The sequence below is a fragment of the Cynocephalus volans genome, chromosome 5 (assembly GCF_027409185.1).
Source record: "Cynocephalus volans isolate mCynVol1 chromosome 5, mCynVol1.pri, whole genome shotgun sequence".
Classification (NCBI taxonomy): domain Eukaryota; kingdom Metazoa; phylum Chordata; class Mammalia; order Dermoptera; family Cynocephalidae; genus Cynocephalus; species Cynocephalus volans.
Window position 1 is genome coordinate 151,258,217 of NC_084464.1, and position 23,971 is coordinate 151,282,187.

Here is a 23,971-nt window from a genome sequence, read left to right on the forward strand (position 1 = left end):
CTGATTACAGAAAAATGTTTAAATTAAGAAAGTTATGGGGCAAAATTCATTTTTTCTGGAATATTCCACATAGGTCATAACAAACCACCTAATCATATATGTTAAAGGGCTTTGACAGTGTCAAAAAGGCAAAAACAATTAATTATTTTTAAAATAATTATTAATCGAATTTCTCAACAACAAAACACAAGCCTTTTATCTGTTCTGAAATTATTAATATTCCTAAAAAAAAAAAAATCCTCTATGGCTCCCTGTTACCAGGGACAAAATAATAGTCATAACTTTGTCATCAATACAGTCCTGGCTTTCCGAACTTGTCTGTCACCGATGCCTAATATGCATGTTTTGCCCCAGCTAACCTGAATTATAGGCTGTCTCCTGACTTACCTTAAGGTTTTCCGCCACCACTCCATTACTTACACTATCTTGGAGTTGTGGAATATGCCCTGCTATGGACAATCTCATTCACCCATCCTCTGAAAGTCGCCTTATATCCTAATTTATTCATGAAGAATGTCAAATTCCTCCACTTGATAATGTCCTCCTCACCTCCACATATACATCTAAAAGGCCAAATAGTTAGTGCCTCTTTTCAGGATCAGACTGAAGACTAACGTACTAATATAGCCTTCTCTAACTACTTGTGTTATCTTTTCTACAGAACCATCGACCTCTTAGAGGCAGGGATTGAGTTTTTCCCATTTTAGTGTCTTCTATAGAGCCTTGAATAGTATCAAAGAAGGTGCACAACAGAAGAAATATAATGAAAAAATCATACAATGAAATATTTAGAAAGCAAAACATCTGAAGAGTATAATATAATGAAGAGCATACTGTAATAAAAAAATAGAATAGAATGTGTTTTTTAAAAATGACATATCTTAAGAAACCACAGAGAGCAGAACACAGTCAGGGTACTGCAGGGCTGTGAGCTGAGTGCACTGAATACCCCGGTTGAGTCTAAGAGAGACGCTGAGGTCACAGAGACCATGATTTTAATGCCAATGGGGCCAACTGTAAACCATGTGACCTCGAGCAATTTATTTAGAATGTCTGGACCCTTATTTTCTCATTTTTAAAACAGGGATAGAAGCGCCTGCTCATGGGGTTGTGAAAATTCTATGAGATTACTAAGTACAGCATCTAGATGTGTTCTTGGCACACACATGACACGGGGCTCCACAAACAAGAGCTCTGCAGTCACTAAGGTCAGGATAAAATAGCAGAGACTGCTCCACTAAGCCAGACTTTCTGCTGAGAAGAGCCCACCCACCTTCTCACTGACTTCTTTTTACCAATATTTTAGATCAGGGAACTATTCATGTTTTTCATTCTGCTGGGATTCTGAAGAGACTTAAGAAGCTGAACAGAGGAGTCATTGTCTAGGGCACAAAGTCAGAGGAAGAGCTGACTTTCCACAGAGGAAATCTACTGGTTATGCCATTTTATGGGGGATGTGGCACCCTGGACAGGAATAATCACCAGACCAGCAAAGGGATTTGAAACCATACTGTACCCAGAATGGGCAGGAGGGGTGGGGAGGCGGGGGAGTGTTGGCCTGTAAAAGAGAGGTGCCGGGGAGACCAGGGGGACCTCAGGTGTAGGAGCAGCTAGACAAGGTTTGCGTGCCCAAAGAGATAAAACTAGGACATGTGAATGAAGTTACAAGGAGAGAGATTTCTGTTCAGTGTCCATGAAGAACTTGCTTTTGACTGTTAGGTATGTCCAAAGATGAACAGGAATCTGGATCTCAGAAGAGGTCAGACTGTACTACATTTAGGAGTTATTCTAACTTGACAGGCAATAAATCTATGAAATCTCCAGGAAACTTCTTCATGTTTGGTGCTATGCAAGACTCAACTTATAGCAAACAGGGCCAATTATTTTAAATTACAGAATTTTGTTGTACATTTATTGTAAAATATCTAAAAGCAGTCCCTAAAATAAACTCCTCCCTTGATGTCATGTCTTTCTCCGGCTATCATCAATTTCCCTACTCTCTTGTACTGAAAAACTCTTCCAAGGAATTTCTAATAGGTCAGTCTCCACTCCTTACCTCCCAGTCTCTCTTGAGCCTGCTCCAGTCAGATCTTCGTTCTCGCTCAATGCCACAGCTCCATGTTACCGAATTCCAAGTTCTCCGTTCTCATATTCTATGACCTCACAGCACTCAGTATTGCTGGTTACACCCTCATTCTTAAACCTCTATTCACTTGGATGCCAAGTCCTCCTCTTTTTTTTTCTTACTACACTACTTCTTTTCAGTTTCCATTGTTGTCTCCTTTCTTTTTGCTAAGCTACAATTACTAAGGAAGTCCAAGTGAGCAATAATCATTTCCTTCTCTATTGAAAATCTTCCTTCAGTAGATCTCATCCAGATAAATGCCCTGTGTTTGCTCCCAAATCACAAACATATATCCTCAGCCTTGAATTCTGCTCTGAGCTCCAGCCTATTCAATAAAACTGATTTCTCAGCATCTCCACTGGACATCTCCTAACTCTCAATGAGAACATTTCCCAAGCACATTACCTGATTTTGGACCTCATCCTCCAAGCTCCAGATGTATTGGTCCCATCTGTTCCATGGAGCTTTATGTTTGTTGTTTACTCACTCTGGAGTGCCCTACCCTATGTCAAGGCTTCATCTTTCTCATGCAGGTCTGTGATCAAATGTCAAACTTTCTTTTTCTAATTTTAATTTATTTTTTTCATTGTACATGTTTATGGGGTACAGTTTGTTGTTTCAATACATGCATATATTGTATAATGATCCAATCAGAATAGCTAGCATATCTATCACCTAAACGTTTCTGATTTCTTTGTGGTTATCACATTCAAGATCCTCTTTTCCGGCTATTGGGAAATGTACAATAGAATGTTATTAGCTATTTTCTCCCTAGAGCACCAGAGCTTATTCTTCCTGACTGTAACTTTGTAACTTTGCACAGGTCTACCAACCCTTCCTTGCTCTCCTCGCCCCCTTTCCCTGCCTCTGGTAACCACTATTCTACTCTCTATTTCATTTTTTCTCTCTTCAAATGTCAAGTCTTAAACATGCCTTTGCTGACAACCCTATCTCAATTAGCCTTGTAGAAGTGTATTAAACAGTCAATAAATGAATAAATGAGCAATCTTTCTCTTTTTTAAAAAAATCGTAATACATAATACTAAAAATACTGCCACTAGCTATTCCAAACTGCCTCGCCAGAAATTATATATTCTTTCCCAGATTTGGAAACACTGGGACAGAAATCTGTAACAAAGCTGTTGTGGGAAAGCGCAGTTGGCTCTCCATCTGCCCCTGGTGAGAACTCCGCAAACTTTATAAAGGGGGTGTGATGGCAGCAGCTAACCTAGGGGTCAGGCTTTGGCAAAGCACTGAACTTCAAGGTGTAGCAATTGTGGTTTCCTTACTCATAAGATGGGGCTGTCGGGTCCATGTATTCCTTGTGCTTCTCTCCCAAAAGAGTGTGCCTGGCCCAAAGGATGATCAAAAAAATAAAAAATAAAAAAAATTTTAAAAAGCCCTCCTCTGATCTGTGTTCATTGGCTGGAACTTCCTCAAAGAAGAAAAATTGTTGGTATATACCTAAAAGCCAATTTTGCATGATGAGGTTTTATTATTATTATTTTCATTTTAAAAATGTTATGGTTATAATTTTAACTTGATTCCTCTTTGATTATTCCTATTTCTTTAAGCTTCTCACTACACATAGTGACCAGAAGTGTTACCTATTGAGTTAAGCTCAAGGTAAGTGTTATACACTTGTATAAGTAGAGTGAAAGGAAAAGATACAGGATGCATGATTTTTATAGGACTTTAAAATTTATATTATGTTAACTATGGTATTCATAAAACAACACTTTTAAAAATTCCCTTCCTGTTGAATTTGACAGCCTTAAGTAAATTTGGCATGATAGACTTCATAATTTACTGGAGCTCTTGGTTTATTTCATAAAGGACTGATTCTCTCTAAAGGCACAGACAAAGACATAAGCAAAAACTGCTCATTCTCTGTGCCGGAAACCTGAGTACTTCCATATGTCTGGGGACATTGTGCCCATAAAATTGGTAGACAAAATAAAATTCAATAAAACCACTCTCACCCTCTTGTTAAATCATAGGTGCTTCTTTAATGACATAGGGAAATTTTGTTAAATTAAGAATGCAGTGGTGGATTTTGCTTACAGGCACTGTTCTGGGAAGCTCTAGATATTTTAGTAAACCAACAGACATTTGAGTTTTGAGCAACATGATGTTTTCCCATTAAGCATATGTAGGGAAATTTATTTTAAAACATTAAATAGATATGCTTCTTACAGTAACTAAAACTCCCTAAAGTACTTTCCTCTTTGCTTCAAATTCCCTACCTTATGAAATTGATATAGTTCAGCAAGTGCAAAATAAATATCTGTTGAATTGGATTTAATTGAGTAACCCAGATACTTGATGTGCCCAGAATAAGTAAGGATAAACTCCAGAGACCATATTGACTATTATCCAATTATAGAGTGCATATCTAATGTGGAAATAGCTACATGTAAGGAATTCTTTCTTTTGTTTTAGATGTTATGAATATATTCATAAGAAAAAACCTCAAAATACATGCTTAACTATATAGTATATATTATAGTCAAATGAGAAGTTTTTCTCCTCTGGAGAAACTCCCTTTTTCTTTCTCTATGGTAACTCTGATATTATCATTTATTTTTTATATGATGATATATACATTTTCTTCATTCTTCTGAGACTAGAACTTGATCCATGAGCTCCATCTAATTTTGTAGCAGAATCATTGTAGCTCTGATGAAGTATTAACAAATGCATGGTCCTTTCATTAAATTTAAACAAAGTAAGAGAAAAGAAATGTTTTCTGGGGCTTTGGAAGGAAAAAACTTAGGCTTAAATATTTAGATTCAGGAACTGAATATGTACATTAAAATATTAAAATCATTCTTCTTTAAGTAGTTTAATTAATTGAATTGCATTTGTCAGTTTTTCATAAACTCCATGGTGTCTTAGCAATATCACCCATAACAAATATGGTTTCAGCTCCAGGAATTTCAAAATAGCATCATGCAGACATGGTATATTCTTACTTTGCAAGGTTAAAAGAAAACATATCAATTGCAGAGCACAAGAAGGGACAATGTGACAATAACCCATCACTGTTGATAGTTATAGTAGCCTCTAAGAATCTGAGTAAGTCTGCTCTTCTTATGCAGAAAGAGAACAGGTGGACTGAACATCAGTGATGTGTAAATATGCATTCAATGCATCATCTATACCCCACAGATAATACGATGACTAACAGGAGTGTCCTATGACAAAATTAAGAGTGTTATTTTTGTCTAGCCATTCTTCCCTGTTAATCCAGATATTTTGCTGCTGCTCGTCTGTGACACAGAGAGAAGCAGGATAATGAGCACATTCAAGTGATGTCATTCTCTTTCCTAAGAGATCAGAAGGCTCTTCTGTGTCTTCCAGAATAATCAAATAACAAAATGAGAACAAACATCTGGATTTCATTTTCACCCTTTATGTGAGATAAATAAACAGCACAGTGCAAGTAAATTTGCTGTTTCTATAATAATTTCAATAATAAAAAATCATAGGAGAAAAAAATTATCATTCTGAATTTATTTAAAGCACTAAATCTAGACCCTTGTGAGCCTCTTAAGTTGTCACCAATTTTACAGCGGAGAACCCACTGGCTAATAATGGCTATACAAGCCTGCCAAGGAAAACATCATTGTAGGCTGCTCTAATAAGTGCTTGGAATACAGAGGAAGAATGCTTTTTGTGCAGTCCTTTTTGGAACTACATATCTGATGACATTAGGTTATCGCACACCCAAGGTGCTTTCCAGAACTCCTCCCACTTCCCTCCCTTGACATGCTGAGCAATCCTACATCAGTGACACTATCAGATCAAAGAACTAAAAATGTCTCTGGCTCCCAAAGGAATAATGGCAAAAGAACAATGGTGATTCTTGAGATTAATGCTCTGGACGTTCTGTATCTACCATGGCCAGACACATCAGTGTTTTTCTCTTAATTTTCAGATGAAGATGAATAAACTGTAGAAAATTGCATGAGGCTTGGTCAGTTCTTTTGGAAAGAATCTCCAAACTACTGATTATAAGACTGATCATTTATATAACTACAGTTTTGCTGCCTATCTAGGTAAGAACTGAAATCCGTTGGCCAGGTTTATTTAAATCGAGTGTATTCAAGGATATTATTTTATTTACACCACTATGTCTTCTATTGTCTACTTATCTTACAAAAGCAATGGCATGTATTAAACTGTGTACACATTCCATAGCATAGGAGGTCAGACACAATCTGCAGATAAGGTGCTGCAGGTGAACAGATGAGTATTAAATACATGGAATGACACAATATAGGTGAAAAGTGGAAAATAAGGTAATTGGAGACACAAGAACTACTTGAAAGATGAAGGTTCTACTTGACTGAACCAAAACATAATGTGGGACTTGAAGAAAGTCAGCAATTTATTTGAAGTGTTTCTCTTTTAGTGCCAAGAAGAGCCAGCAAAGTCCAGTAATATAAGTCAGGACTGACCACTGTGTTAAATGTGGTCACAGTTGGCAAGCCCCGAAATTCCATATGCAGTAACAAAGATGAACAGTTTAACAGCAAGAGGATAGCTCTGATGTGGCAAAAAAACCTTGGAAGGGGTGACAAAACAAGATGACAGATGGAGAGAGGCTACAGGGAACAGTTGTTACCACCAGGTGAGAAGGAACTCACCTTTTCGTAGCTTTCTTTTAGATACAAGGGTATAAAATGTACAATACAAACAGGAATTTTTATTTAAAAGGCTAGTAAAGGGTAATAATTACATTTTTAAAAAGTTTTCTATTTAAAATAAGCAAATACGAATCTTTGGTAGTGTCTCCTCCTTTATCTTATGTGGAGAATTAAATGCAGAATTTTAGGACTACTCATGACCAGGTAAAAACTACTGTTACTTTTCTCCCTCATGGTAGAAGTGTTTGCTGGCAAATCAAGTGTTTGCTGGCAAAACAAAACAAATAAATCTGCTGAAAATCTGCCTCTTGTATTTTCCTTCTAACTAATGACAATCTTTTAGCTTCAACCTCTATGTTCAGGTTCCTCTTTTCTCTTGGCTTTGCCTCAAGCCATCTAAATTCTCCTTAATGTTCAGAGAAATTAAGAGATGGGAAGTAATTGGGGTTACTGAGGAAAAGTTTTTTTCTAGATGGCTCTTTGTTTCATAGAGGAAAAAAAAGTATAATCTGAAAAGTTCTCAGCAATTCAGAATATGAATTTAAGCACCATGAAATTAAAAGTTCTTACTTAAATATAGACAGAGCACAAAATGATATTTCCATAAAGAAACAAATATCCAATGAAGTTACAAATAGTTTTCATCTTTTCTTGAGGGAAACCATGCTATGATTCTTCCCATGTATTTATAGTGTCTTAAAGCTGAAAGCTTAAGATCACAAAGCTTCCAAATTTAAGAAGACAGCAAGGAGGACTTAGTAATGAGAATGACATTGTTGTTCTGAGGTCATCTACATGAGAAAGCCTTGCTCATTGAAATGAGTGCAGGGTATATGCTAATGATTTACACCGATCTAAAGAGCAGCCATTCATATTAAAAGCAGGGACATTGGTACAAAAGGGAGTTAGATGCCTAAAACTAGAAAAAAAGACAAGCATGTGCTGATTATTACGAAACAGGATTTATGGATGATGGTGACAGTTGTCAAGACCATGAGCAATAGAAGATCCAGCTAGACAAAGCTAGGGCAAATGTAGTTGAAGAAATTGGGGTTCACCTATCTGAGTATTCACCCTTCACCGTAAGGTAATAAGTACATTTTAAGAGAACCATAGAAGAGGGAGCCACAGGTTGAGGTTGACATTTAACGATCGATGCCACTGAGATGTCTGGTAGGGGCAAAGGAGGCAAACGAGACAGCACAGGGCAGCCTACGCCGGACGGGAAAACTTTGCAGTACTAGCGAACATGAGAATATCTAAACAGGAGCGAGGGGAATGTACCTTCCGTACTGATTTCATACTGAACCCTCTACAATCAGTCACAGGCTGTGGGTAAAAAGCTACACCTGCTTTGGAAATTCCTCTCCGGGGCTCGCCCAGCCACTTTCAGCTCGCCTGTCCAGATGCGCCTTGTCCTGGGTTGTCTTGCTCCTTGAGTCCCACTCATTTGGGTCTGGTGCTTGTGCTCCTCGGATTGATGCCAGAGTCTGGTGCTCAGCAAAGTGGAGACAAGTCACTCAGTGGATCTTCTCCATTCTCCTCTCAGCCCCCACCCCAATTCCTGCAACCATCAGCTTCAGAAAGACTTGGATATTAATATGGGTTCAATTGTGGCTCACTCCCAAATTTTATGTTGAAGTCCTGACCCCCAGAACCCCATAATGTGACCTTACTTGGAGATAGGTTCTTTGCAGAGGTTAGCAAGTTAAAGTAAGCTCATTGGGGTGGGCCCTAAGTCAATATGAGTAGTGTCCTGATAAAAAAGGTAAATTTGGACAAAGAGATACCCCACAAAGAAAAATAATGAGGGGAGGATACAGGGAGAAGACAGTCATTTACAAGTCAAGGAGAGAGGCAGGGAACAGATCCTCCCCTCGGCACTCAGAAGGAATCTCGATTTCGGCCTTCCAGCCTCCAGAACCATAAACAATGTACTTTGTTTTGACAGTCCTAGCAAACTAGCACAGGCATGAGGCTCCAGGTGAAGAACAAAGGCAATGTTAATCAGTACTTTCCATGGGCCTAAGTTATTCACTTTCTCATTTAAAAACAAAATGCATCTGGTTGTATTTTTGTTACTGTCAGTCCTTTCTGGAACAACTAAGGGTCAATAAAGATTTCTTGTGATCTTAGACTAGGCCCACAGTCATTTCTTCTTTTTGTTACACCTGTCAAGTTTTAAGTACCTACTACTTGGAGAAAGAAAGAAAACAGAAAAAAGAAAAAGAAGAAAGGAAGAGAGAAAGAGTTACTTTAAAAGACGGTAAAGGGGCATGTGCTCCTTTCTGAGCAGCAGGGGAGGGAAGGCTAATTCCTTCCAGAAGTGCCAGCTTGGATGGAGAGGCGGCCCCTACATGGCAGCCTGAGGAAAGTCAGCAAGGTTTACCCATGAGGCGAGGAAGAAACCAGAAGAGAAGGAAACAGGCAGGCCAGGATGAAGAACAGCACCAGGGCCCAGCTAGAGCAGAGGATCTGTATATTTCAGACCAAAATATCCAGTCTGCCGATGAACAGTCATTGCCGGGAACATGAGGCAGGACTCGGGTGTCTCAACGCCCATTATTTTTAAGACTTCTCACAGCTTCTCACTCCCACTCCCAGCACAAACTGATGAGGCTGAGAGTACAGGCAGTTGTCTGGGTGACTCAAGAAACAGGAACACTAAGCTCCAGTACCTCAATGGCCCACGTCTTACATTGAAGTTGAGAAAGATTTTTTTGGCCTGCGTCCTTGATTTCAAGGCTATGTCTTGCACTGTCATGACTAAATTCAGCTTTATCCTATCACAGGTTGTCGTTATTTGCAAAAATGTGCTTGTGCCATTTTAAATGCATTGCTACTGATGGCTCTGCCCTTAGGCATGTGGGAATCAGTCTGATCAAATGTATGTCATCAGCTCCTGACATAAATTTCCCTTCAGAACTTTGTACTCAAGCTGGATGTTAGCGTGAGGAGAGTTATTCTGTTTCTGGATTAGGTAGTTTGACTATATCTGAAAAAAAGGGTTAGGGACTTCATTTAAAAATATTCCATAGGAATAAGAAATTTATACGAATTTATTTTAAACCTTTAAGTCACTAATATAATCATTATTAGGCTTTCATAATCTTGGAAACTTGTTCATTAAAATGATTGTACAACTAATTCTTAAAAGGCGTAAAAGTCTGTTTCTTAGAGTAAAATTCAACTCAGAAAGAAAAAGGATTCTAACTATTTTAAAAGATGGTCAATCTTATAGTCAATCTTATAAAGCAGTATTCATATTATAAATTTGTTTTTTTCCCCATTTTTATGTGTATATGTTGAAAAACACCTGGAAGACAATCCACCAAAATTTTATCTCTGTCTATCTATTTATCAAATTTATATTTATCTATATCTGTGTAGAAGTATTGAGAAGGGATTATCACTTTCTTCTTTATACTATTCTATGTTAATTGAATTTTAAGAAACATATTACTAAATAATCTGGGGAAATTAAGCTATTTTAATTTTAGAAAAAAATTTAGAAACCTATCTAATAAATTTTTTGGTTAATGTCATTGATAGAATGCTAAAAAATAATCACTATCATTTATAAAGGAAATTTTGGCTTAAAATACAGAGATCTTACTAGGTTTTCATTTGGACTTATTTCTCTTCCAAAGAAGCAATGATGAAATCTCTGTATACTTTAGCCATCACATTTTCTATGTTAAATTATTAAATAGCTAACTGGCAATGAAGAATTCAAAAATGAACTCATGTTTCCTCTTTTAAACCAGAAACAAAAGCCACTTCATACTTCAAAGTACTGATTGTCCTTGAAATATAAAGGGAGTGCCTAATGTTCCACATCAATAATCTGACCCACATTAGACACGATTTTGGATAACAGGAAATAGTTATCTTTATCAAATATATGAAAGCTCACATTAGAGTGTAGCTGACTGTAAAGCAGCCCTTCCAAGAAGAAATGCATTACCGCATTTGGTGGCCGGGACTTAAGGCTGTTCAACATTTCCATTATGAAACTCCATTTCAGAGGCATCAATAACCGAGCCAATTAAAACCAATTCCAGGTTGAAACTGCACATAGCTTTCTGGGCAGAAAGGCTCACTTTATAGTTTTGAGAATAGAAACAATTTTATCTTTCTAAATGTGGCTCTTTAATGATAATTGTGTAGTTGCAATTCAGGCTCGGGGCTTTTACTAATTTAAAAAGGTACTTTTTTGTTGTTTTAATTTCTTGGAGCTTTATGTATTCATTAGAGTAATGATTGGTTTTAAATAAAATGGGCAGAGTACGCTATTCAAGTAGTTCATACCTTCCCAAAGCCAAAGCTAAAACATTAAGTCCAGGGAAGTAATAAATAACAGTTATTATTCCTAAAGTCTTAGACATGGAAACAGAGACAACTTTCCCCAGTATAATGAAGAATAGGTTTATATTACAGATCTCTGGTATAAATACCCATAGACGTGCTGTGGGGAAGGAAGCGAACGGCCTTCGTCCTTTCGTGTTCACAGCTTGTGGCTTGGCAGAGCTTGGGAGAAGAAGCCACAGTTCATTGTCTCCAGACCAATGGCCATCTGGGGCATGGCAAGAAGAGGAGCTCATTGGCAGTTCTGGCAGAATGTGGCCTAGTTCCTAAAACCTGGCATGGGAATTAAAGTGAGGATGAGCCAGTGCCCCAGCTGGAGAGTAAACACAGCCATAGCCAGGGAGACTCCAGGGGCTGCGTGGCACTAGCCCAGAAGGGAACAAAACTGACTTCCAAAGGGTCCTCAGCCTTCTGTCCAGAGTGACACGCTGCAAAATTTTTCAAGGGCAAAATTATGGTTACAACTAGTCACTAACTCTAAGTTTCCCAAAAGGCCAGGACACAACTGTCAGTTTCAGAGTTAGATCCCTTATGTCTGACAGTATGTGGACCATAGGTGTTCAATTTATACATACTGTAGGAATGGAATATCTGCTGAATTGCCACTCATGACTGCATTTCCCAAACAAAAAATCACACAAATGCAAAGAAATGAATCAATCATATGACAAAGTTTTCAAAAGAAAGTGTCCTTATTGTTTTATGTATAGCCTAATAGTTAATATTTACTAGTTCCAGTGACTATAGTGCAGAAGTAGGACCTATAAAGAAATGTTTGCAACAACCCTGCTGAAGCAACAGATAAATACTGGGTCTCTCTCTTCAAAGGCACACTGTGGGTGAGGTGAATTTACTAATCTTACCATCCATTCAACAGATATTTAGTGAACATTTACCATACTTTGCAAAGTTTAAATAGATATTGGCTATGCTCCCAACAGCTCCAGCTATTGGTAATAAATGCTCTAATCACAAGTAAACACAAAGTTCCTAATTAAATATCAGTCATGCTTTTCAACTCAGAACAAAGCTAAAAAGGCAGTGCTTCTTAATAAAGCATTATAATTTTAAGTTATAAATTATAATTTTATCACGAGGGAAAAATTCCTTATAATTTTATAAATCTGGAGAGGGCCAGACAATCTAGGTTCTAGTCCTTTTTTGCCTTAAGTAAATGCATGACTTTGTACCAGTCACTTAATCTTTAAAAATCTCAATAACTCACCTTTAAAGATCAGAGTTAAATAAGCTAAACTTTTAAGATTTTTCCATCTAAAATTAAGAGATTCTATAAGTTTTACAGGACACTTACAATGGTTGACATTAAGTGACACCTAGGAAACAATTTTAAAAACACAGATATTTTTAATGGGTAATGTTAAATTGCCAAAGTTGGATTTTTAATATATCTAGCCATCTTCCAAATATTTATAAGTATTTAATAGAGTTTTATGTGACTATTGCTGTCAGGATATTAAAGTCATAAATATATCTCCAAGACTCAAAGTTGTCATTAAACTATTCTTTTTAAAAATATAAAGTAACAAGAGAAGAAAGCAGACAGAACTTTAAAATATATCAGAGGTAACACTCCTTTTCTGTTTGTTTGGTTATTATTTTGGTGGTGGGAGTTATTATTTTGAAAAGGAGCCATTTTATCACACAGATGAGATAAAGTTATTTCATAGAAAACAGACATAAAACAAAATGAAGGTGTTAAACAGTGCTATTTATATACACATATTTACAGTCTGACTTAAACATTAATATTAAAATTTATATCTAATTTGTTATTAAATTAATTAATTATGAATAGATGTCTCCCTGCAATAATTATTTGAAGATATATCGTAACATTAGGACAAAAAAGGATCCCAGTATATCTGACTTCTACTGCATGAGACCAATGAATCTGGCAATGCTTTCTCAACTAAATGTTTTCACACCTTTGGACTGCAAATGCAAGAGCAATGAACCCTTAGGGATTTTTCACAACTTCACTGAATAACATATGATCAAGGAACAGAAATTTTTACCAAATCTGTTGTATGCCATACATCACATTTTTACAAATTTGACTAGTATGCTAACTAGTTCTAGGGACAGAGAACTTAAAGGGATATCATTAGCATGACCATGTCCAGAAACAAGAAAAGCAATTGGTAGTTTCTCATCATCATTATTCAGTGTGACCTCAATGTCTTCGGTAGGAAACTGGATATTGAAATAATTAATATTCAAAATGATCTTTCCTTTTGAAGAAATATATAGGCAAGGTTAAATTCACTAAATGACCATGAATTCATTTTTACGATAAGTTATTTTGAACCCAGAAAGATAAATTTGTACATGATGGGTAGGCTCCCAGGTCCGCAGTGTATTGAACCCATAGAGAGGTGCTCAAGGACTAGTTTTGAGCTCTGGTCAAGGGAATGTTTACATGAGGATGAGAGAGAAGAGAGAGTCGTCCTCTCACTTGCCTTTTATACAAGATTGACTCTAGATATAATTTTGAGTCAGCTAAGGACTCGCTTTCATGTTTTGCTTCCTCTCCTCTTCATGCTTTTCCCCTTCTTTTGTGATGGCCCTAAATTCCTTTGGGTCCCAAGTCCTCCAAAGTCTGATCCCCTCTCTGGGCTGGCTCCATGGGCGTGGGACCTGAGCAGGTGCGTAGGGCCCTGAACTCCCGTGGGCCCCACACGTGATTTTATACGTATTAATTATTCTTGATAACTGTTCAACAAGGAGATCCTACAGTTTTATTTTGTGCTGGGCCCTGAAAATAATGTAGTTGCCAGTCTTGCCTCCTATGTGACGGAGTAATCATTAACAACTATGCAAAAGAACAACTTTGAAGGAATACGCACTAATGCATGAATACTTAGTTACTCCCCAATTCTCTCGGAGATTGGAGTCTCTCAAATATCTAGTTATGACTGTGGTTTATCACTTCACTGCTGTAGAATTCTGTTATTTCATCTGCAAAATAAGAACATCAAATTATGAATAAGCCCCTCCCAATCTTAACCACACCACCACACATAAAACTAGGGACCTGTGCTTTTAAGAGTTAGATATTTTCAACTTAGGTAGACTAAAAGACCCCTTGAAAATAATTTAGACCATCTCATAGTCTGCTGCTCTGATTAATTAGATCTGTCTGTTTTTGTGGAAATTTTATTTATTCATTCATTTACTAATTAAATATGTACTTACCTACCACCCAGTTTATAAATTCTTTCTTAATTATCTTCTCAGTCCAGGAGACTAAAGCTCCATGAGGATAGGGACTCTGTACGTCACATCTACATTTGTATTCAGAGGACTTAGGCACAGTAGATGCCCAATAATATTTGTTAAATGCACGAATGTGCAGCTGAATGAACTGAATACCTACTAAATGCCAGATTTGTGCTCAGCAATGGATATCCAAAGCTGAATAAGACAAGACCTCAATCCTCAAGGTTCAAACATTCCGATCAGACAAAGATAAAGGAACAAACCCTTCCAGACTGATGTCATCAATGCTTTAAAAGAAGCAATGTTCAAAGTAGAGTATAAATGAGGGGTGGGAGTGGGTGTGGGAGAGGGACATGGACGTGAGTGGAAGGTAGCTTGAGATGAGCAGTGGTGATTCAGGGTGATTGGAACCCCATAGTCTATGGAGGGTGAATGGAAATGAAAACAGGAAGATTCACAGGAGTCAGATAATAAAGATCTTTTTTGCCATAATGAGTTTACATCGAAGGTTATGGTGAGGCATTATAGGCTTTTTAACAGGAAAAGGGACAAAACTGAATATGTGCTTTGGAAGAATCTAGTTGAACTCCCAGGTTTTTGGCTGTATTGTAAAAATTCCACATCTTTCTGTTGACTGTTAAAGTGAATGAATGCTCATCTCAACTAAAACTGAATAATGGGAGATAATCTGTGAGAACCCCCAGAAGAGCAAAGAAGCTGAAAATGCAGGCCTTGAATGTGCAGTTAGTGTAATTCTTGCAAATGAACACTGGTTCATGACATGTAAGAACAACATAGAACAAGTACAGCCACCACAAATAACAATAACAGCAACCACGAAAACAGCAAGATAAGTTCTAGAAATCTTAAAATTCTTCCCAAGTCAGTAAATAAGTCAACAGTATAACAAAGAATAAACAGATAAAAGTGATTCAAAGTGCCCTAAGAACAATGTTGGTGACACATGTGAGGAGAAAGGAAGCGAACAAATTCATTTTTTTAACGTGGGTGGAGACCGGTGTTTACTAAACACGAAAGATTCTTATCAGTAGAGGAAGGAATTGTTTGTTTTAATCTACGAGGTCATTGTGAACAATGGGGGGGGGGGCGGGGAAGAACATAAGTTACCATAGAAACCAGTTTTTAAATACTTGGGCAAACTTCACTACATCTAAAGAATTCAAAACTGTATGTGGACCACTTGATGCTGAATCTGTTTGCAGGAGTCACCAACTTCTACTCTCCCAGATGTGTCCATTTACTTAGGAGAAGAAACAAACAAAATTATCATCTTCGATATTATGGCAAAACTGTACGTACAGATAGATGCTCCCCAGTTTACTACAGGGTTATGTCCCGATAAACCCATTGTAAGTTGGAAATATAAGTCGGAAATGCATTTAATACACCTAACCTACCAAATATCATAGCTTAGCCTCACCTACCTTAACGTGCTCAGACCACTCACATTAGCCTACAATTGGACAAAACCATCTAACACAAAGCCTATTTTAGAATAAAGTGTTGAACATCTAATTTATTGAATATTGAAGTAAAAGTGAAAAACAGAATGGTCGTATGGGCACTCGCCGCTAACATACACAACTGAAAACACACTGGGCCTGCAGAATATCTAAAGCATGGTACATAAATTAATTGCTAGATGATGGAGATGCGACAGTGATGTGCTTGGTTTCTTACAATTTTTCAATTTTACAATGGTGCAAAAGCGATATGCATTTTGGTTTCTACTGAATGTGTATCTCTTTTGCACCATTGTAAAGTAAAAAAATCGTTAAGTCGAACCATCGTAAGTCAGGGGCTGTCTGTGTTCTTATACAGTAACTTCCCAACTATTTAAAATAAATGTGTGCATGATTAACTGAATACCTATAATTAATAATTGCTTAAACTATAGACTGTCATACAAAGATCAGGAACTACATGTTTAAATATTTCAGTGTGAGTAATAGAAAAAGAATGTGTCAATATCCTCATCAACCCCAACTTGAAAGAAAATAAGAGAAAAATAATAACTTCAGATGTAAATTGCTTTTGCAAGTCTCTTAAGATACATGAGGGATTTATTGCTTGAAATTTAGAGTCTAGTAATTTTTTTTTTCTACATCACTATCTGTTACCTTAAATTATACATTAATGGAACTCTAAAGTTTATGGGCCCCTGTGTGATCTTCATTCCTCTTGCCGAGGCCAACACAAGGCCCCAGGTCTGATCCAACACAGGTAGGTTTAAGTAGCTCCCAGCACAGTGACCGATGGAGTTTTCCCCAATGCAAATGCAGTTTCAGCATTTAGTTGCAGTTCTTTTGGGGAGGATACCATCTCAGTCTTGATGGAGAGGAAATCCCACAAAATCTTTCAGATAATCCAACCATTTACAACATCACACTTTCTCTTTTCTTTTCAAGAACTGTGCCCTAAAGGAACTAATTACACAATAACCAAAACAAGGCAAGTAGATGCCACCGATAAAGATTTTCTCCAAACACTAGCAGGGATAATACTAGTTTTGCTATGTGGCAAAAATCTAGAAGGATAATTTCAAGGAGTACAAGTGAAGATGTATGAGGAGAGGTGCACAAGGAAGGAAGGCTCTGAGAGATGGGACAGTCACACTCAAGTGTCCAAAATGGTATCCACAGGAGCACCAATCTCAAGAGCACCATTGTCAGTTTATCTCAGGGCCCCAACTCCCCAGGAATGGAAGACTGATTAGAGCCCGAGTAAGAGACATTTTATCCTTAGAGCTCATTTCTGATTGGGCTTTACATAAAGTACAGGATTATATTTAATAAATTCTTAAGGAATTGCTCTTATCCAATTAACTTCTGTGAGCCTTGCAACTCTCTATGGGCGATGCACAGGGCCATGCTTTATTCTTCCAGAAATGATTTTAAACTATAGGCACATGTGCCTGGACCTACTCAGGCTTGATATTTGTATATAAAACACACGTAATCTTTTATATATTAAATACATGTAGAAATTCGTGCATATAAACGTTAACAACATTAACATGCTTGGTCACTCCCTCCTTGAACTCTTTTTAATCTTGGCTTCCAGACCTTCCTTGTCTCTTCTTTCTTTCTAGCACCTGGGCTGCAGCTTCTCGGTCTCATCTACAGGACCCTCATTCCTCACCTCCACCTGTAATGTTGATGCTCTGTTTCTCAAACCTCTTCTCTTTTCTATCTGTCCTTGCTTCCTGGGCAGTGTCAACCAATCCCATGCCTTTAAATACTATCTCTGTGTTGATGTCTTCCAGATGTTTTCTCCAGCTGTGTCTTCTCTCTTGATCTCTACAGCAATTCTGAACTGCTTTTTTAGATGTCTATATACCAGACATCTCAAATGCAATGTGTCCAAAATAAACTCTTGATTTTCCCCAACATTGTTCCCTCCAACAGTCTTTCCTTATTTCAAAATAAAAAATGAGAGGGCCAACTTTCATTCTTTTCTCTCATAGACCATATCTAATCCATCAGCAAATTATTTTGGTCTTACCTTCAAAATACATCTAGAATGTTACCACCTCTCTCCCCACCCACTGTTTTAATATCTAGTGCAACCCACTGTTATTTGTCTCCTGACTTATAAAAAAATAACATCCCTCCTGGCTGCCCAGATTCCACCATCAAAAATCAATACGATATTAAATATTTATATTCATTCACTCAACAAATACTTATGAGGTATCTATATTATGAAATGCACTATGTTGGACAATGTGTTGGTCACGGAGATGAATTTGACCCAATTCCTGTCCTCAAGGTTTTTGCACTCCAGGTGGGTATACTAAACACATACATGTAACATAGAGCAAATATGCAAAAAATACTAGACAATTGCATAATAGTTCTACAAATTGCTAGCGGAGCTCGGGAGAGGAGAGAGAATTTCTGATTGTATTGATGATAAAGCCTTCACTGAGGAAGTAGCATTTAGCAATTTCAAGTTGGGCTTTGAAAATAAGTCAAGTTTTAGGAGCAGTAGATAGAGTTCATTCTTAAAGGTGCCCCAGAGGGAGACAGAAGAGTCAGGGCATCTTTTGAGCATGGCTAGTAGTATCTTTTGGATGAAGTATAGGGATCTGTAGAGGAGCAAGAGAAAAAAAATGCTACACAGTCAAGATAGAGTTAGAATAGGTAAGCCAAGCCAAGAAGTTGGGACTTTAATTAGGAGGTCAGGGAAGTAATTATGTAACATATGTTTACTGTTATATCATGAGAGCAACAAAATTAAAGTAGTTTGTTAAAATGAATTAATTTGGAAGCAATATATGTAGAAATGCATTGTTTTATTTGTAGGCCTTAGACACTTTTCGGGTCTGCCATACACTATATCAAGTGCAATAAATTGTACCCACACCCACTATAAAATATATTTACGCAAATATAATTTTTGAATCGACTTGATTTACATCTGACTAGTTGACGTGAGCATTTGTAAACCTTTGTTATCTCTTTAAAATTTTTTATTTATTTTTTATTTGATTTGACACACTATAATTGTTCATACTTATGGGATACAACCTGATGTTTTGATACATATATATGTTGCATAATAATTCAGTCAGGGTAATTAAATTATCAGTCGCCTCATGCATTTGTCATTTCTTTGTGGTGAAAACATTCAAAAGCCTCTCCTCTAGCTATCATGTAATATACAAAACCTTTGTTATGTTTGATTCAGCAGTTTTCTTTTTCTATTTGAGAGCCAGTATTCTGTAGGTCGTTGAAGACCCTGAAGGCCTCAGGCACTTTTTCCATAAAGAACAATAGATAAAATAGCTCTGCAAGCAGAAAGCCTTGCAGGGCAGAGCCCTGTACAAATGTAAACACTTTAATATATTTAAATGTAATATGAACACGTAACATGTCTTTGGGAAGGAAAAATGTGTTTAAAGCATTATAGTTACAAAAACAACACACACATCTGAGAGATCAATATAAGCACCCATTAAGACAGGATGTGTCCACGACATTTGATTAAAAACAAAATTCAGATACAGATTTTTTTAAAAAGAGGACAGGTAAAGGAGGACCAATATTAAATGGTTTATTTTTTTGCTTTTATATGTCCTGACTAATTTATCTTCAGTTCGTTCATTTACAGATCATGATTTATGCATTTATTAAGTATTTATTTAACTAGGATATTCTAAAATATAAAGAAATGATCATTTCTTTGTGTCATATTTAAATTTCAGAAACATTCATGTAAAAAAAGAGAAATTAAACCTGAAGGAGAATTTCAGCCTAAATACAATAAATGAGTTTTGACACTGTTCTGTGGTTTAATAAGTAGGGTCATTAATAAGTCAGAATAATAAAGTATAAAATTTAATCTCTCAAAGAGCTATTAAAAAACTAGAACCTTCACAAAATGGCTAACTTTTCCTTTCCCAAGCAATGCTCATAGTAATGATGTGAAACTACAAAAATATTACATTTTAATTATTTTTTTATTATTTTTTTATTCTACTTTTCAGTCAAATTTTTTGTTAGTCTGAGGTTTCTTTTATTATGTAATGGAGATATAGGAAATATACTTAACAGAAAACATTTACTTGTAAAAAAAGTAAAATTAAAATTAGTTGTAAAAAATTTTTTAAGAGGAGACCATGATTATTTTGTACTGAGCAGTTAGCATGTCTTACAGATATATCTTCAAGGGTAAATGCTTATCCTTTCTTTTCTTCATTGCAATGAATAATTCTCCTGTTCTATTAAACCACTCTCTATATCACACCTTAGCACACCCATTTGAATGTTTTCTGGCATTTACACTTGCTCTGTAGGATGGCACTGTTGTCACCCTGTCTTACAATAACCAACACTAATATGTTAATTTAAAAATACATAAAGGCTAAGGAATTATCTTCAAATGAAAATATGTTGTTGATAAAAGTCAGTCAACAAATATTTTTTAAGTAAGTGTTATGGAAAATTACGAAGAGCCTTAAAATATTGATGCTATCTTATAAAAGAAATTTATGATCTGAGGAGTTTAGACATTTATTTTCTTAGATGTGGACTATACACAAAGTGACTCCATAAGCCACCTGTTAAATAGATCTCCTTAGTTAGCCTTCAAAAGCAGACAATGTATATACTAATTATATGCTTTTAAAGTTTTAATACCATCATATTAGGTTATTGTTTTGAATTTGCTTTTAAGATTATATTTAAATTGCTTAAAGTTACAGAAATATTCATTATTCTTAAGAGCAAATGAAACTCTGCATTGCAGTCTGACTGCTCATCCATAATTCAGGATCCCAGCCCAAATCATTATGCTCAAACAAGCACAAATATTGGCAAAGGTAAAATATTGAACTGCTACAGTAGCAGCTAAATTATGTAGCAATCTGTGTGTGCGCTTTACTTTCCTAGTACTGGAAATAAAAATTAAAAGCAGAAAAATACTCAACAATTATGGTTGTAAACTAAATAAGCAAGGCAATAGAGCCAAATTGCCTTTATTCAAAGCTACATGCTCTTTGTTAGTTATGCATGGATCTGAAATGACAATAAAACCCAAGAGGGAGAAAAAACAAAAACAAAAACATTAGTTACTCATTACCCATCCAGGCGAAGAAAAGGGATTCTAAAATGTTCTTATAGATTTCAACTTTGAAAATAACAACTCTGGTTTTGTTCAAGTTAATAGAAATGTATTTTTCCACAAATAAGTTTCCTCATTTGTCTTAATTATCTGGGCAATAATGCCAGGTCTCCATTTATTATACTGTGGTCACTAGTTTGGAGGTTACAGTAAGTAAGCAGGATTACTGAATACCCTTGACAGAAGACAGGCTACCTGTTTTGCATTTTGTGGCAGTGTAGACCTTACCTTTTGCAGCCAACAATAACCTGTAGACATGGAGTAACTGATGCTAAGGCTATTGATAAGTATCTAGTGCTCAGGAATTTTGTCTCCTTAATTTTAAGGCTTAATGTTCTAACTTTGTCATGCACCTCTATGACACGTTATAACTCTTTCTTTTATAGAAAGAAAAAAATAACGAACGCAATAAGTACAGTCACTTTATTATGTAATAAAATTACTAGTTTTATACAGCACAGATTATAAACTTCAAATTTTAGAAAGTTCATGGAAAGGTTTCTATTATCTTTTAATTCTATTTTTCCATGAACTTTTTGAAGTACCCTGGTATAACAACCATTAACGTTCCTCTAAAAATCTGGATGATTAGAAAAAATTGCAAGAAAAATTTGCGACAATTCTTTAGGCTGTGCCTTCTCATCCAATTTTCTTCCTTGGCTATTTGAACAGCTCACCATATCACAGCACTTATAGTTTTTAAAGCCCGTTTAGTATATGATCTCACTGAGCTTCACAACAATCCTGAGAGGAGCTAAACGTATGGGAACAGTCCTCATGTTGCAAATGGGGCACTTGAAAGCATAGATGTTAAATAGGCACCCGCTGTCACAGGGCTAGTATAGGGTGGGTTGGGGCTCCAGCTCTCTCCCAACTCCACACATTTCTTAAGAAAAAATACTCATACATCCACTATGACAAATAATAGAACAAAACACTGAGACATCAGTACCTTCGCTCCCCTATCCCTCTTAACTATAACCTTAATAAAAGTATTTCCATCCCAAACAATATCAGAATGAAGAAGAATGTTTGTAAGATCACAATCTGAGTCTGATTGAGTTTTTTCATATTTGCTCCTTACAATTTTTCTTTATTGTCAATACAGACATCATCCAGAGAATTTTCATACTTAATAGACTCAAAGGGAAATCTGCTTCATGATCTTATTATCATCCCCCACTCTTTTGCAAGAGACCTGTAGATTTCCTTTCCATTATTTCATAGATGATGTCACTGAGGCACAGAATGATTCAGTAATTTGCCCTCAGGCAAACAGCAAAGACAGACATAGAGGAATGGAACTCCAAATTCAGTGTTCTATCTACCCAAGTAAACATGTACAACTTAAATCTGAGATCCCTGGTGCTGGGCAGACCCAATCAGAGAATTTTCTGGCCTATGGACAAGATCTATGCCCATATATTCAGCAAGGATCTGTTCTTTTGTCTAGCAAGGCTCTTCCTGGCATAACAAGTGGGGTTGTTCAGCAGTAAATGGGAAACAAGTATCACGTGCATGGAAGCCTCACAAATCAGCCCAGAAGATAAACGTGAGTGGGGAACTTGACTAAGAAGCTCTCAGTCAACTTGGTGGTCTATGGTCAGATATGAAGAAACTCCCAGTTTCACCCATCTCCTGATTTCCTATAACTGTGAGCATGTTCTAGGATATAAATATTCAGATTTAAGAGTTTGATCTGTATTTTGAAAGTCAAGAATTCTTAACTGGAAATTACTGCTAGGTACATCAAATATATCGTAAGCAAGGAAAGTGGGATCATGACAGATCAATATGATAGCTCTGGTGAAAACCACAACGATCACTTGCTGGGGATACCAGAAAACCTTAAAGTCAACTATAACATTATTTTTAAGCTGCCCTGATAAAGAATAGAGCAAAATCCTTCCGAATTTGGATATTTTTACATCCTAAAAGTGTTTATTTGAAGCCCGGGAGAGGTATCATTGGAATTATGACAAAGAAGCAATATTTTCATATGCTTACAGGTGATAATTATTTTTAAAGCTCAAGGAATATACACATTTTTTTTGTAAAATTGTCAATTGGGAGTTCACCTCTGAGCTGCCATAATATTTCACTGTTAATTCTCTTCCAGAAAACAGTTTGCTGCTAGAGAAGAACATTGGTGAGGGATGCAGGATTAGTCCGTATGCTGCCACTAACCATTAATCTCGTCATGTCATTTCATCCCCCTGGGCCTCATTTGCTTCATTTTGCTTAAAGAATTTCTAGATATCTAAGGGCTTTCCAGGTGGGAAATGCCACTGGTTTACTTATTTGACAATAGCACATGGTTGTTTGTCCACCATTGTTATAATAGCTTTATCAGGGCACCATCATCGGTGTTGTATTGTCATTGGCATTATTGAAGGACGGCATTTGATACATTTGGCAATAACTCTGAATTCCCAACTGGACACTGAATAACCATTAAAGTCACAATGACACAGACACAAAATCACAAAAAGAGCCGTATCTTTGTCTTTTCTTTCTACATACAGAAGACAGCATGGACTCATTTGATAACACTGGAATAAAGGACATCCATTCTATTCTTGGCTCGAGTTTCATAAAATTTAATAAAAATCCAAGCAAATGTAATGGATTTTAAGTTAAGCTGGTATGAGAATTTAAAAGTGTATTTAAAAAATAACCCGAAATCGCAGCCCCTTACCTTGCAGCCTCTGCATCACGTTGGCGATGTCCCGAGGTGGGCGGGGGGCCGCTCTGGAGGTTGCCATGGTCCCTCCTGCAGCACGAAGCCAGGGGATGCTTCACCTGAGGCAGTGCAGGGCTACGCTGCTCCAGAAAACATGTTGAACTTCTCTAGATCTTTTGAGTCATAAATGAATCCCAGGCACTTAACAGCAGTCAGTGAGGAGACAGCACTCCCAAACAGATTTTCATCTGTTTT

General features: G+C 36.7%; 1 protein-coding gene across 1 annotated transcript in view; it reads right to left on the reverse strand.

The window, feature by feature from the left end:
* The window catches only part of SYNE1 (spectrin repeat containing nuclear envelope protein 1), a 422,354-nt gene extending 398,602 nt beyond the window's left edge, over positions 1–23,752 (reverse strand). The window contains exon 1 of the mRNA XM_063096991.1: positions 23,732–23,752. Within this exon, the coding sequence (XP_062953061.1) occupies positions 23,732–23,747 (16 nt within the window). The 5' untranslated portion in view covers positions 23,748–23,752. The remainder of the gene's footprint in view (positions 1–23,731) is intronic.
* Between the last annotated feature and the right edge of the window lie 219 nt (positions 23,753–23,971).